Source organism: Nycticebus coucang, chromosome 6 (genome assembly GCF_027406575.1).
Source record: "Nycticebus coucang isolate mNycCou1 chromosome 6, mNycCou1.pri, whole genome shotgun sequence".
In the NCBI taxonomy this organism is placed as follows: Eukaryota; Metazoa; Chordata; class Mammalia; order Primates; family Lorisidae; genus Nycticebus; species Nycticebus coucang.
The window spans coordinates 56,598,269-56,610,635 of NC_069785.1; the positions used below are offsets into that span (position 1 = coordinate 56,598,269).

The following is a 12,367-nucleotide window of genomic DNA, read 5'->3' on the forward strand; positions in this document are numbered from 1 at the left end:
ATTTTCATACTCATCCCGTTTCAGGTCCCTAAATTTGTTCTAGAATGAGATAAAATTAAATGCATATTTTTAGAAAAAAAGGTCAAAATGTACAAATAAGAGATATAACGTCAAACAGTAGTGATTTTATCCTACTAAACTCTTCAATACAATATGTCTAAATTAGTTACTATTCCTTTTGCTATAGGTTTTTTTTTTTTTTCATTTACTATAGAGTTATTTAAAGTAGAAGCTGGGTTATGATTAAATTAAGGTAGACTGTGTAATCTAGCTCTCAGTAGTGATTTGACAAATTGATTCAATAAAATTGAACTGTGAACATTTCAAGGTCAGGGAAAGCTTAATTGAAGGGGAGAGTCTCATATTTATCTCCCTTCAGATAACAACATCTCTTTTTTCCTCTGTAGCCTTACTCGAGGTCAATAGCAATCCATGTCAAGTGAGCCCAACTGCCTGTGTTCATTTTGTTCTTAGTAGCTCTTTTTCATCAGAAAAGACCGTATTAAGGAAGCCTGGCAGTGCTACTTAAAGTAAAGCTACTACTAGAGTCCTGTTAAATATGCCAACAAAGAGAAGCTTAAAGGCTAATATCAAATAATCACAGAGGATTCTACCCTGCAAATGTAGACCCATGGCAACCAAGGGTTTAACCAAGAAACTTTCCATCCATTAGTTTCCCTGCTTCTCATTATAAGTCACAGTCTTACTTTGATCTTGGATTTCTCCCTAGTAAGATTGTCCAAATTCAAACCTACACCTGCAATTAAAAAGAAATAAAACCCAGTAACCCTATTTCTTTATGGAAAAAAATAGTTCATTGGCTTAGTTTGTGGACTTTGAGTCAAGGTGATGAATGTCTTGAAAACTTGATCATACCTGCTATCAAAAGGACTAAGTACTTGTCAATCATTCTGATCAGAATCATTCTGATTCAGCTTACTAGATCAGAATCTCTGGGTGATAAATCTCACATACCTGGGTGAAAAAAATAAAACTTAACTGGAATCAAGGGAACTGAATTTGAAATTGTTTTCATAAATGGAAGTTAGGATGTGGTCATTTCAAGAGTCAACTAGAAAGTTTTTCAAAGATCAGTAATGTGGAAAGCAATAATAAAATCTTTCCACTAGATGGGCACTGGCACCTCCCTTGACATCTTATGAGTTCTTTGCGTGACTCTCTGGCTCACTGTTGGCTATTTCCCAGCAACTCGGAAGACGTGCATTTTCCTTTCTTTGCCTGTGTTTTCCTCCTCCTGGCTCTTAGAAATCAATGCACAGCAAATAGTAAATGATGCTGTGACTGAATCTGAATTCTGTTTTCCAATTATAAACTAATTATTCTAAGTTCACATCTAGCCCTGTCACAAAGCTTTGCATTTTGTTATTTTTATATTTCTGCCTCCTTGGAAACAAGTTGAGAAACATTTTTAAACGTATATTATGTATAAAGTGCTGTACAGTAATCTGTGAATAAGAAAAGCAGAAAAAGGCACAGAACACTGTGCAGTGTATTGAAGGTTAACTGGTGAGACAGTGAAAAGCAACTCAGAGATAAAGTAATATAAAACAAATGCCAAGTGAGTGATAAAAATAAAATCTAGGAACAGGAAAGCTCTAACCTGAACAATAGATATAAAGCAAAGATGAAAAGTAGAAGGGATATGTGGATTAGAGCTAGAAACAAAGGGCCTTAGAAACAAAGGGTCTTTGTCTATAGCCAAAGAATGAATTTAAAGGTTTTTATTTTTTAAAAAGAATTCATTTGGATTTAAAGTATTCAGATGGTGTTTCAGTATTTAGATAATGAAATAATGGTAGTGTTTTTCATAAAACATATCTATGAAAATAATATAGTTAATGTTTGTGTGAAATGCTACCATGTTAAAGATAAAAAATCTTAAGTAGCAAGTCTGCAATGGTTTATTGTCTGAGTATGTTATTAAATTTTAATTCCCCAAAGTGGCATTATGTTTTTTCCCTTCGCATGCTTAGCTGATAACAACCATGATGTTGAAATTTGCAGAAATGGCAGTGGTAGTCAGTAACTACCACTTTTAAGTCAAACTCATTCAGTAATTTACTATATAAATACTACTCATAATATCCTTCTTTTTATTTTAAGCCCTGTATCTTGATGAACAATATTCAACAATTACGAGTCCAGCTGGAAAAAATGTTTGAATCCATGGGAGGAAAAGAGGTGGGTGTGTCTTTATGCCTACCTTTACATAATACCTACTTAGAGATCATTAGCAGCTAGTGCTAGCTGTAGGAAGTGTCTTAATCAAGTTTTTACCTGGCTTAGCTAAAAACAGAAAATGATAAGAATCTAAAATCCCTATTGCCAACAACAGAATACTTCAGCAAATCCATAGTGTAAATGGGGGGAGTAAGATAACCAGTAGCCTTTTGTTGTGTGTGTGTGTGGGGGGGTGTATAATCAAGTATATGTAAGTATATATGCTAATTATATATAAAGTTCCACAAATTGTAAATGTCTTTTACTGTCTTGTACAATGTCAGGTTGATACCAATGTTGTTCTGAAATATGCTTTGTGGTGCTAGTGGCTTTTTGTGTATTAGTGATTTATTTTTCACCTCAAATAAGTTCTGTCTAAAATGTGTTGTGTGCTGTGTCTGTAATGTGTCATGTCTTTGTCCACCATCTTTGGCTTGCAATTCCCTGAGCAGAAGAAGGAAGGAGAAAGATTCTCTTATGAGGTTTGTGATAGTAAGCATCTTACCCTTTACCTGGCTGTTTCCTGACACACACACGGAAAGACCATTGCAATTCTTATTTATTCCCATTTGCTTGTTTGGAACAGACAGACAGCAAAATACTAGCTGTGCACCTGCCTCTCTCTGCCTGCCAGAGTCTTTTCTTTCACAAACTGATGTGAGCATCTGGGAATTGAGGACTGAAGAAGGTGCCAAGAGGGAGAGCCATAAAACACCTTGCCCCCAGGAAACAATCCTAAGGGTGGCTATGTTAATAATATGTGTATGGGTATATCTGTTTAAGATTTGTTTACATTGTTCCTTTCTATGATAAAGGATATGAGAGGTATGTAAACCTAGGCTGGATTTCAAAACAAAGAACCTTCTTATTTCTTCATATATGAGGCTACAAATGCTTCTTTTGAGATTGGCCTCTTAACATGGGATTTTGCTCTAAACTCCGATGAAAGATTTATACATTCCCCCCAATGTCTGTTTCAAGTCTTTGAAAAAGCCTTGCTATGTAGCATCCCTCACAGGAGAAGCGCTAGGATATTGTGTGATGGGGCAATCCTTTTTTTTTAAAAATGAACTTTTTAATGAGCTATGCTTCCATTGCAATCTCAGTTTAATTTACATAAAATAGGGCTTCATTCCCTAAAAGTATGTTAATGCTTTTTGCAAGGTTTGAGAACATCAATCTCTTTAGATGAATACAAGCCATTGGGGATCATCACTTGAGATTTCCTTTTTAATTTTAGTGATATTTTATATTAAGACTTCAAGTCCACTTACTGTTTAAAAAAGTAGTGAAGAAATTATTGATTTCTTGTGGGAAATACTATCTCCTTTCAGTGAATTTTAAAGACCACAGATCACTTAAGAATACATTTTATTTAAAATGTCATATTTATAGACATTTATCCTTATGCTGCTACTATTTCATTACTGTTCTATGTTTGAAATTTAGTGTAAATAATATATGCTGAGCTGAATTTAATCAGACAAATTAGGAAAGCCAGACCAACCAGACAAATTAGACCTACACTTAAAGGAAATTATATTGGCTAAGCTACCTACAAACTAAAAATGTTGTGGGCTGGCTTATTTACCAAGCAAAACCGGACTCCTTATTTCAGATAAAATTGCTAATTTGAAATGTGAAGGTTTCACCTAGTAGTTTTAATTTTAAATGTACAAGTAAATCACAGAACTCTTTTTCTGACTGATGAAAATAATGAAAACAGAAATATTATACTAAGCTTGGTGCCTTTGTCCTTTATAACTCTTGCAAGGTCTACTTGCTAAACTTCTCCAACATAATTTGAAGGGAAAATGAAATAAACAAGTATAATGAAATTAATGCCTAGTTTCTAACAAAGTAATCTGTTCAAGAGAGAGCATTGATCCTAACTTCTTTCTTTTCCTACATTTAAATATTTTTCATCTCCTTCCTCCCTCTCTTTATCCTCTTCTTTTTTCTTCTATCTTTTATATATTTTTCTGTGCATAATTCTTTTCTCTTATCCCCTTTCATTTTCATCTCTTGTCTTTAATTGCTAAGGAAATGCTTTAGGCAGGCCTAGTCAGCATTGGCAAATGGATTATCAGGAGGAAGAAAGACCTGAATCCCAGTCTGAGTGTGACGTGCATACTCCGGCAGAAATAACATTAATTAATACAGAATTATTTTATAATTTGCAGTTGCTATACTCAGCCTGCTCTAGGCAGCAGAATTTCAAAATAATTGGCAGAATTTTTCTAATACAGTTATCTATACTGCAGATATGACACAGTATCTGAAAGGATTCTTCAACTTGATGCTTTTGCAAGGATGAAAAGGAATTTGATTGAAAATAAAGTAATGCATCCTTAGATATGAGAAATATATACAGCACTTAGTACACACATGTTCAATGGTTTTTAAAGGTTATACATGGGTTGTACTAATGCCAATTCCCAGTTTTTTTTTTGTTGTTGTTGTTTTGTTTTTTTTTTCTCACAGTGGAACTGGTTATAAAACCTTAACTGGTATTGCTAAGGACCTTTTCCAGCCTAGTCCTTCATCGTCTTTTAAGAGTATCTTATTATTTTGTCCCTACCATCTGTGCTAGGTTGTGCACTTCTTGATACAAAAATTAAATAGTAAATAATTGCTTGTGAGTTTGCTCAAAATAGTTTTTAATGCCATGTGTTCACTAGTTGGCTTCCAACAACAGCACTGCTTGCCTCTAACACTGTCTGCAAGGTGCTGGCCGCTCGCCAGGCTGGATTGCATGATGCTCAAGCTCTCTGCTGCTTTAGCCTGATCACTGTGTTGTGGGGACATTGTTCTTTCTTTACAGGGTCAGCCTTTTTTCCCTCTGAAAACAGAAGGAGTGTTTAAAAGTTCTTTTGATAGAAAACGCTGCTTTCTCTATGGAGTACAGGAAGGAAACATGGCTTACCACTATGGCATTGTTGGGATTATGTTGTTGACAATGGCTCCAAAAGCAATCACTTAAGCAATCACGGTTAAACAACTATACATACTCTGTCCTGTGGTCTGTGTCAGCATATTTCTTTTCTAATACCTTATTTAGGAAAAATTCAAAATATAAGAGCAAGCCACTAATGTCTTCTCCTGCAGAGTGACTTTCCAACACACCTCTACGTATGGATCGAGAGATTGTTTTGGCATAACATTTCTAACTCTTCTAGAGAACATTAAAAATAAAATCTCCAAAAACCATGAAGAAATACTAACTTTTAGGAATGAGGACCAGAGTCTGTTTTTTTTTTCTTTATTATTTTATTTATTTATTTTTTGAAAAAACACCTCAAGTAATTTTTTTAATGTGGATACAGTTTTTGGAAATCACTATAATAAAATAGATAAAATAGCCAACCCAAGTTATGGACTTCTTGATCCAGAAGTTAAATTATTTTCACCACCATCTTTATACTACATGACCTGTTTTTTTTTTTTAATAATATAATAACAGCAAAATTATTGTAAGATCACATGTAATAATTTTATTCTTTGGTATATGATAATTTTATTATCCTACAGTAGCTCAAATAGCTCAAAAATGAAACATTTTATCTTATGTTATTTTAGTACCATAGTTATTTTATGGATGTAATTCAGGGTATCAATTGCAAGTAAATACTTAAACTAGGTTCATTTTGTTACAAAAACATACTATAAGAAATATGGTTACAGTTACATGGAGAAAACTTATTTACATTTCCTTGATCTATAATCTAATTTGTACAAGTGTACTAAAAAGAAAACTAATCAAAAATTCAATTTCTTTTCAAGAAGTGATAAAATAGTTTTGAAACTCTATATTATGTTGTTGTAATTGATTTAGAAGATGCATTATTAAATGGTAGAATCTGTAGTTATCCATACTCTGCTAACTATTAACAATATTTCAGATTCTAGTTAGACATTTTGAAGACATTTAGGGGAAAGGGAGGTTGTTTGTTCAGCTAAATTCTTTAATTCTGCTGATCACAAGTCAAATTAGGTACAATGATAATCCTGTTTTTATTGATTTGTCTCAAAAAAAGGATTGAATCTTCTGACTCATCTCATGGTGGTAAAATTTCCCTAGGAGAGGTACTCTTACATATGTCCAGGCTGCATAGGGCCAACAAATCTGTATGATAAAAATGAGTCCTAAGAGTGTACATATTTTAATGAGCAATTTAATTATTCTTTTGTTTTCTAGATATGTGTCTATATTATTTTTAATTTTTTTAATTAAATCATAGCTGTGTACATTAATGCAATCATGGGGTACCATGCACTGGTTTTATATACAATTGGAAATATTTTCATCATACTGGTTAACATAGCCTTTCTGGCTTTTTCTTAGTTATTGTGCTAAAACATTTATATTCTACATTTAGTAAGTTTCACAAGTACCCTTGTAAGATGCACCGTAGGTGTGGTCCCACCAATTTATTTTTAATTTTTACTGGTTGATTTGATGTGTCAATTAGAAATTCCATCTGATTTCCCAAAGGTATATGTATGTAGCTCATTGAAACTCTGTTAGCCACATGGACTCAGGCGCTAGCTAGGAAACTCCAAATCAGAAAGGAAAGAATTAACCTCCATTATTTTTCACTTGACACGATCCCCTCAACTTTATACGTACTGAGGCAACATGGAATTGAAAATCATTGCTTTGAAGGAAGCAGTACTCCAGGCCAGTAGTTCTTGCACTTCAGCATGAACTCACCGGTGAGCTTATTAAAACACACAATGCGAGGCGGAGCAAGATGGTGGCCGAGTAACAGCTTCCTTGCATCTGGGCACCGTGAGTCTGGGAAGATAGGACTCCAGGCATCTCTGGATGGTGGGATCTGCCTATCATCACTCCTATGAGGATACAGGGAGTCAGCGAGAGACTTCTGGACCCCAAGAGGAGGACTAAAACAGTGGAAAACCGGCAAGTGGTCGCGTGTGTTCAATCCGTCTAAACCCGCCCACAACTATAAGTTCAATAGCAGCGAGACTGCAAACCAGAAAGGCCTTACCTGTGAACTGTTTTGGTGTCCTTGGACTTGGCACTGAGTTGAACTGCCTTGGGGAGGGCCTGAGCGGGAGTGCGGAGAACTTTGGCTGTTGTCTAGGGCCCCAGTCTGAGCCGCTGAGCCAGAGGGAGCTAATAGTGTTTGGCGGTGGGTCACACGGAACCATTGTCAGTGATCTGCCCCGGCAAGCTCCGCTCTCAGGGTCGCAGAGCTAGAAACAGGTGGGAGCTGGTAACCCAGCAACCAAGTAGCCTAAGGGTGGGGTCTGAGCCGCCTAGCAGCCCTAACCCTCAGGGGCAGAGTGAGACCGGTTTTGGCACACTGGGTAAGTGGATAGCCACTTCAGCAGTGATTCCAGCGAGAAAGCTGGGAAAGCTTCTGCTCAGCAAGTTTACAAGTTCAAAGTGCCTTTTAAGAGGGCTGAAGAGAGATTTAGGGTGTCTACCTGCTGGGGTTTGAGAAATCAGCAGCCTCCAGTCGTATCAGAACTGTGATTAACATCTCATACCCCAGAAGACCACGAGTTGCCCAGACAATATTCAATAACATACAAACTGCTTTGTTTTTGGTTGTGTATTTTTTTCTTTTTTTTTTTGTTTGGTTGGGTTTATTTGTTTATTTTGATGTTGTTGATGTTATTTTGTTTTTTAATTTCAATCTTTTCCATACAGATCCCTTTTTCTTTCTCAATTTTTCTAGTCTAATTATAATTTCCCATTGCTGCCTTTTTTAATAACTAGAACTTCATTTTTGCTAGTGTTTCTACCGCTATCATTTCGTTTTTTCACCCAATTTTATCCCCGTAAAGTTTTCTGTTTGCTTGTTTTGGTTTGATCTATAGCATTTTTGTCTTTCCTCTCTACTTGGTGGAGGTGGGGTACTGTGTCTGATCAGGTTAGCAAAGAGCTGCTGACCTCAAGGGAACCACCCAACTGGGCACCCCAAGAAGGTGGGGTTTTTTAAGGTTGTGTCAAAGTACCCTACTGTACACCTATATTGCCCTGTCTCCCTCTTTCTGTGCCTCTCTTCTTTTTGTCAATATTCCTTCTACCCACCCCCTCTCCTTTCTCTATCTTTCTTTTTTTTCTTATCACTCGGTCCTCCTTTCTTTCATCCCTTTTTTGCTCTTCAACCTTCTCACCCTTCTGGTCCTGTAACCTTTAGTCCACAGGCACAAGAACTTAAAGAGCAAGAGGAAGTGAAAGCAAAATTAGGGCAAGGAAACAGATAAAAGAAATCACTCATGAGGAAGAATCAGCAGAAAACTCCAGGCAACATGAAGAACCAGTCTAGAACAACCCCACCAAGGGACCATGAGGTAGCTACTGCAGATGATTCCACCTATAAAGAAATGTTAGGAATGACAGAAAGGGAATTTAGAATACACATGTTGAAAACAATGAAAGAAATGATGGAAACAATGAAGGAAACTGCTAATAAAGTGGAAAATAACCAAAAGGAAATCCAAAAACAGAATCAAATAAGAGATGAACGATATGAAGACTATAAAAAGGATATAGAAGACCTGAAGGAACTGAAACAGTCAATTAGGGAACTTAAAGATGCAATGGAAAGTATCAGCAACAGGTTAGACCATGCAGAAGAAAGAATTTCAGAGGTAGAAGACAAAGTTCTTGAGATAACTCAGATAGTAAAAGAGGCAGAAAAGAAGAGAGAAAGCAGAACGTTCACTGTCAGAATTATGGGACTTTATGAAGCGTTCCAACATACGAGTTATAGGAATTCCAGAAGGGGAAGAAGAATGCCCCAGAGGAATGGAAGCCATACTAGAGAATATTATAAAAGAAAATTTCCCAAACATCACCAAAGATTCTGACACACTGCTTTCAGAGGGATATCGGACCCCAGGTCACCTCAACTCTAACCAAGCTTCTCCAAGACACATTGTGATGAACCTGTCCAAAGTCAAGACAAAAGAAAAGATTCTGCAAGCTGCCAGGAGTAAGCGCCAGTTGACCTACAGGGGCAAATCCATCAGAGTGACCGCAGACTTCTCCAATGAAACTTTCCAAGCAAGAAGACAATGGTCATCTACCTTTAATCTACTTAAACAGAACAATTTTCAGCCCAGAATTCTAAGCTAAGCTAAGCTTCAAAATTGACGGAGAAATCAAATCATTTACGGATATACAAACATTGAGGAAATTCGCCACAACAAGACCAGCTCTATAGGAAATACTTCAACCTGTTCTGCACACTGACCACCACAATGGATCAGCAGCAAAGTAAGAACTCAGAAATTAAAGGACAGAACCTAACCTCCACACTGATGCAAAAAATAAAACTAAGCAATGGACTCTCACCAAATAGGACGAATAGAATCCTACCACACTTATCAATTATCTCATTAAATGTTAATGGCTTGAATTCCCCACTGAAGAGACATAGATTGGCTGACTGGATTAAAAAACACAAGCCATCCATTTGCTGTCTGCAAGAAACACACCTGGCTTCAAAAGACAAATTCAAGCTCCGAGTCAAGGGTTGGAAGACAATTTTTCAGGCAAATGGAATTCAGAAGAAAAGAGGAGTTGCAATCTTATTTTCAGATACATGTGGATTTAAAGCAACTAAAGTCAAAAAAGACAAAGATGGTCACTTTATATTGGTCAAGGAAAAAATACAACAGGAAGACATTTCAATTCTAAATATCTATGCACCCAATTTAAATGCTCCCAGATTCTTGAAGCAGACCTTACTCAGTCTGAGCAATATGATATCTGATAATACCATCATAACAGGGGACTTTAACACTCCTCTTACAGAGCTGGACAGATCCTCTAAACAAATTAAACAAGGATATAAGAGATTTAAATGAGACCCTAGAACATCTGTGGTTGATAGACGCATATAGACCACTCCACCCCAAAGATAAAGAATATACATTCTTCTCATCACCCCATGGAACATTCTCCAAAATTGATCATATCCTGGGACACAAAACAAATATCACCAGAATCAAAAGAATTGAAATTTTACCTTGTATCTTCTCAGACCATAAGGCACTAAAGGTGGAACTCAACTCTAACAAAAACATTCGACCCCACCCAAAGGCATGGAAATTAAACAATCTTCTGTTGAATAACAGATGGGTGCAGGAAGAAATAAAACAGGAAATCATTAACTTCCTTGAGCATAACAACGATGAAGACACAAGCTACCAAAACCTGTGGGATACTGCAAAAGCAGTTTTGAGAGGAAAATTCATTGCTTTAGATGCCTACATTCAAAAAACAGAAAGAGAGCACATCAACAATCTCACAAGAGATCTTATGGAATTGGAAAAAGAAGAACAATCTAAGCCTAAACTCAGTAGAAGAAAAGAAATAGCCAAAATCAAATCAGAGATCAATGAAATTGAAAACAAAAAATCATTCAGAAAATTAATGAAACAAGGAGTTGGTTTTTTGAAAAAATAAATAAAATAGATAAACCATTGGCCAGACTAACTAGAAATAGAAAAGTAAAATCTCTAGTAACCTCAATCAGAAACGATAAAGGGGAAATAACAACTGATCCCACAGAGATACAAGAGATCATCTCTGAATACTACCAGAAACTCTATGCCCAGAAATTTGACAATGTGAAGGAAATGGATCAATATTTGGAATCACACCCTCTCCCTAGACTTAGCCAGGAAGAAATAGAGCTCCTGAACAGACCAATTTCAAGCACTGAGATGAAAGAAACAATAAAAAAGCTTCCAACTAAAAAATGCCCGGGTCCAGATGGCTTCACTCCAGAATTCTATCAAACCTTCAAGGAAGAGCTTATTCCTGTACTGCAGAAATTATTCCAAAAAACTGAGGAAGAAGGAATCTTCCCCAACACATTCTATGAAGCAAACATCACCCTGATACCAAAACCAGGAAAAGACCCAAACAAAAAGGAGAATTTCAGACCAATCTCACTCATGAATATAGATGCAAAAATTCTCAACAAAATCCTAGCCAATAGATTACAGCTTATCATCAAAAAAGTCATTCATCATGATCAAGTAGGCTTCATCCCAGGGATGCAAGGCTGGTTTAACATACGCAAGTCCATAAACGTTATCCAGCATATTAACAGAGGCAAAAATAAAGATCACATGATCCTCTCAAAAGATGCAGAAAAAGCATTTGATAAAATCCAGCATCCTTTTCTAATTAGAACACTGAAGAGTATAGGCATAGGTGGCACATTTCTAAAACTGATTGAAGCTATCTATGACAAACCCACAGCCAATATTTTACTGAATGGAGTAAAACTCAAAGCTTTTCCTCTTAGAACTGGAACCAGACAAGGTTGTCCTCTGTCACCTTTACTATTCAACATAGTGCTGGAAGTTCTAGCCAATACAATTAGGCAAGACAAGGAAATAAAGGGAATCCAAATGGGAGCAGAGGAGGTCAAACTCTCCCTCTTTGCTGGATGACATGATCTTATACTTAGAGAACCCCAAAGACTCAACCACAAGACTCCTAGAAGTCATCAAAAAATACAGTAATGTTTCAGGATATAAAATCAAAGTCCACAAGTCAGTAGCCTTTGTATACACCAATAACAGTCAAGATGAGAAGCTAATTAAGTACTGAACTCCCTTCACCACAGTTTCAAACAAAATGAAATACCTAGGAATATACCTAACAAAGGAGGTGAAGGACCTCTATAAAGAAAACTATGAAATCCTCAGAAAGGAAATAGCAGAGGATATTAACAAATGGAAGAACATACCATGCTCATGGATGGGAAGAATCAACATTGTTAAAATGTCTATACTTCCCAAAGCAATCTACCTATTCAATGCCATTCCTATCAAAGTACCTACATCGTACTTTCAAGATTTGGAAAAAATGATTCTGCGTTTTGTATGGAACCGGAAAAAACCCCGTATAGCTAAGGCAGTTCTTAGTAATAAAAATAAAGCTGGGGGCATCAGCATACCAGATTTTAGTCTGTACTACAAAGCCATAGTGGTCAAGACAGCATGGTACTGGCACAAAAACAGAGACATAGACACTTGGAATCGAATTGAAAACCAAGAAATGAAACTAACATCTTACAACCACCTAATCTTCGATAAACCAAACAAGAACTTACCTTGGGGGAAAGAC

General features: G+C 36.4%; 1 protein-coding gene across 2 annotated transcripts in view; it reads left to right on the forward strand.

Annotated features, from left to right (window-relative positions):
- The window catches only part of UNC13C (unc-13 homolog C), a 578,086-nt gene that overhangs the window by 456,109 nt on the left and 109,610 nt on the right, over positions 1-12,367 (forward strand). For both annotated transcript variants that reach the window (XM_053595673.1, XM_053595672.1), the window contains one exon: positions 2,125-2,202. In XM_053595673.1, the coding sequence (XP_053451648.1) occupies positions 2,125-2,202 (78 nt within the window). The remainder of the gene's footprint in view (positions 1-2,124; positions 2,203-12,367) is intronic.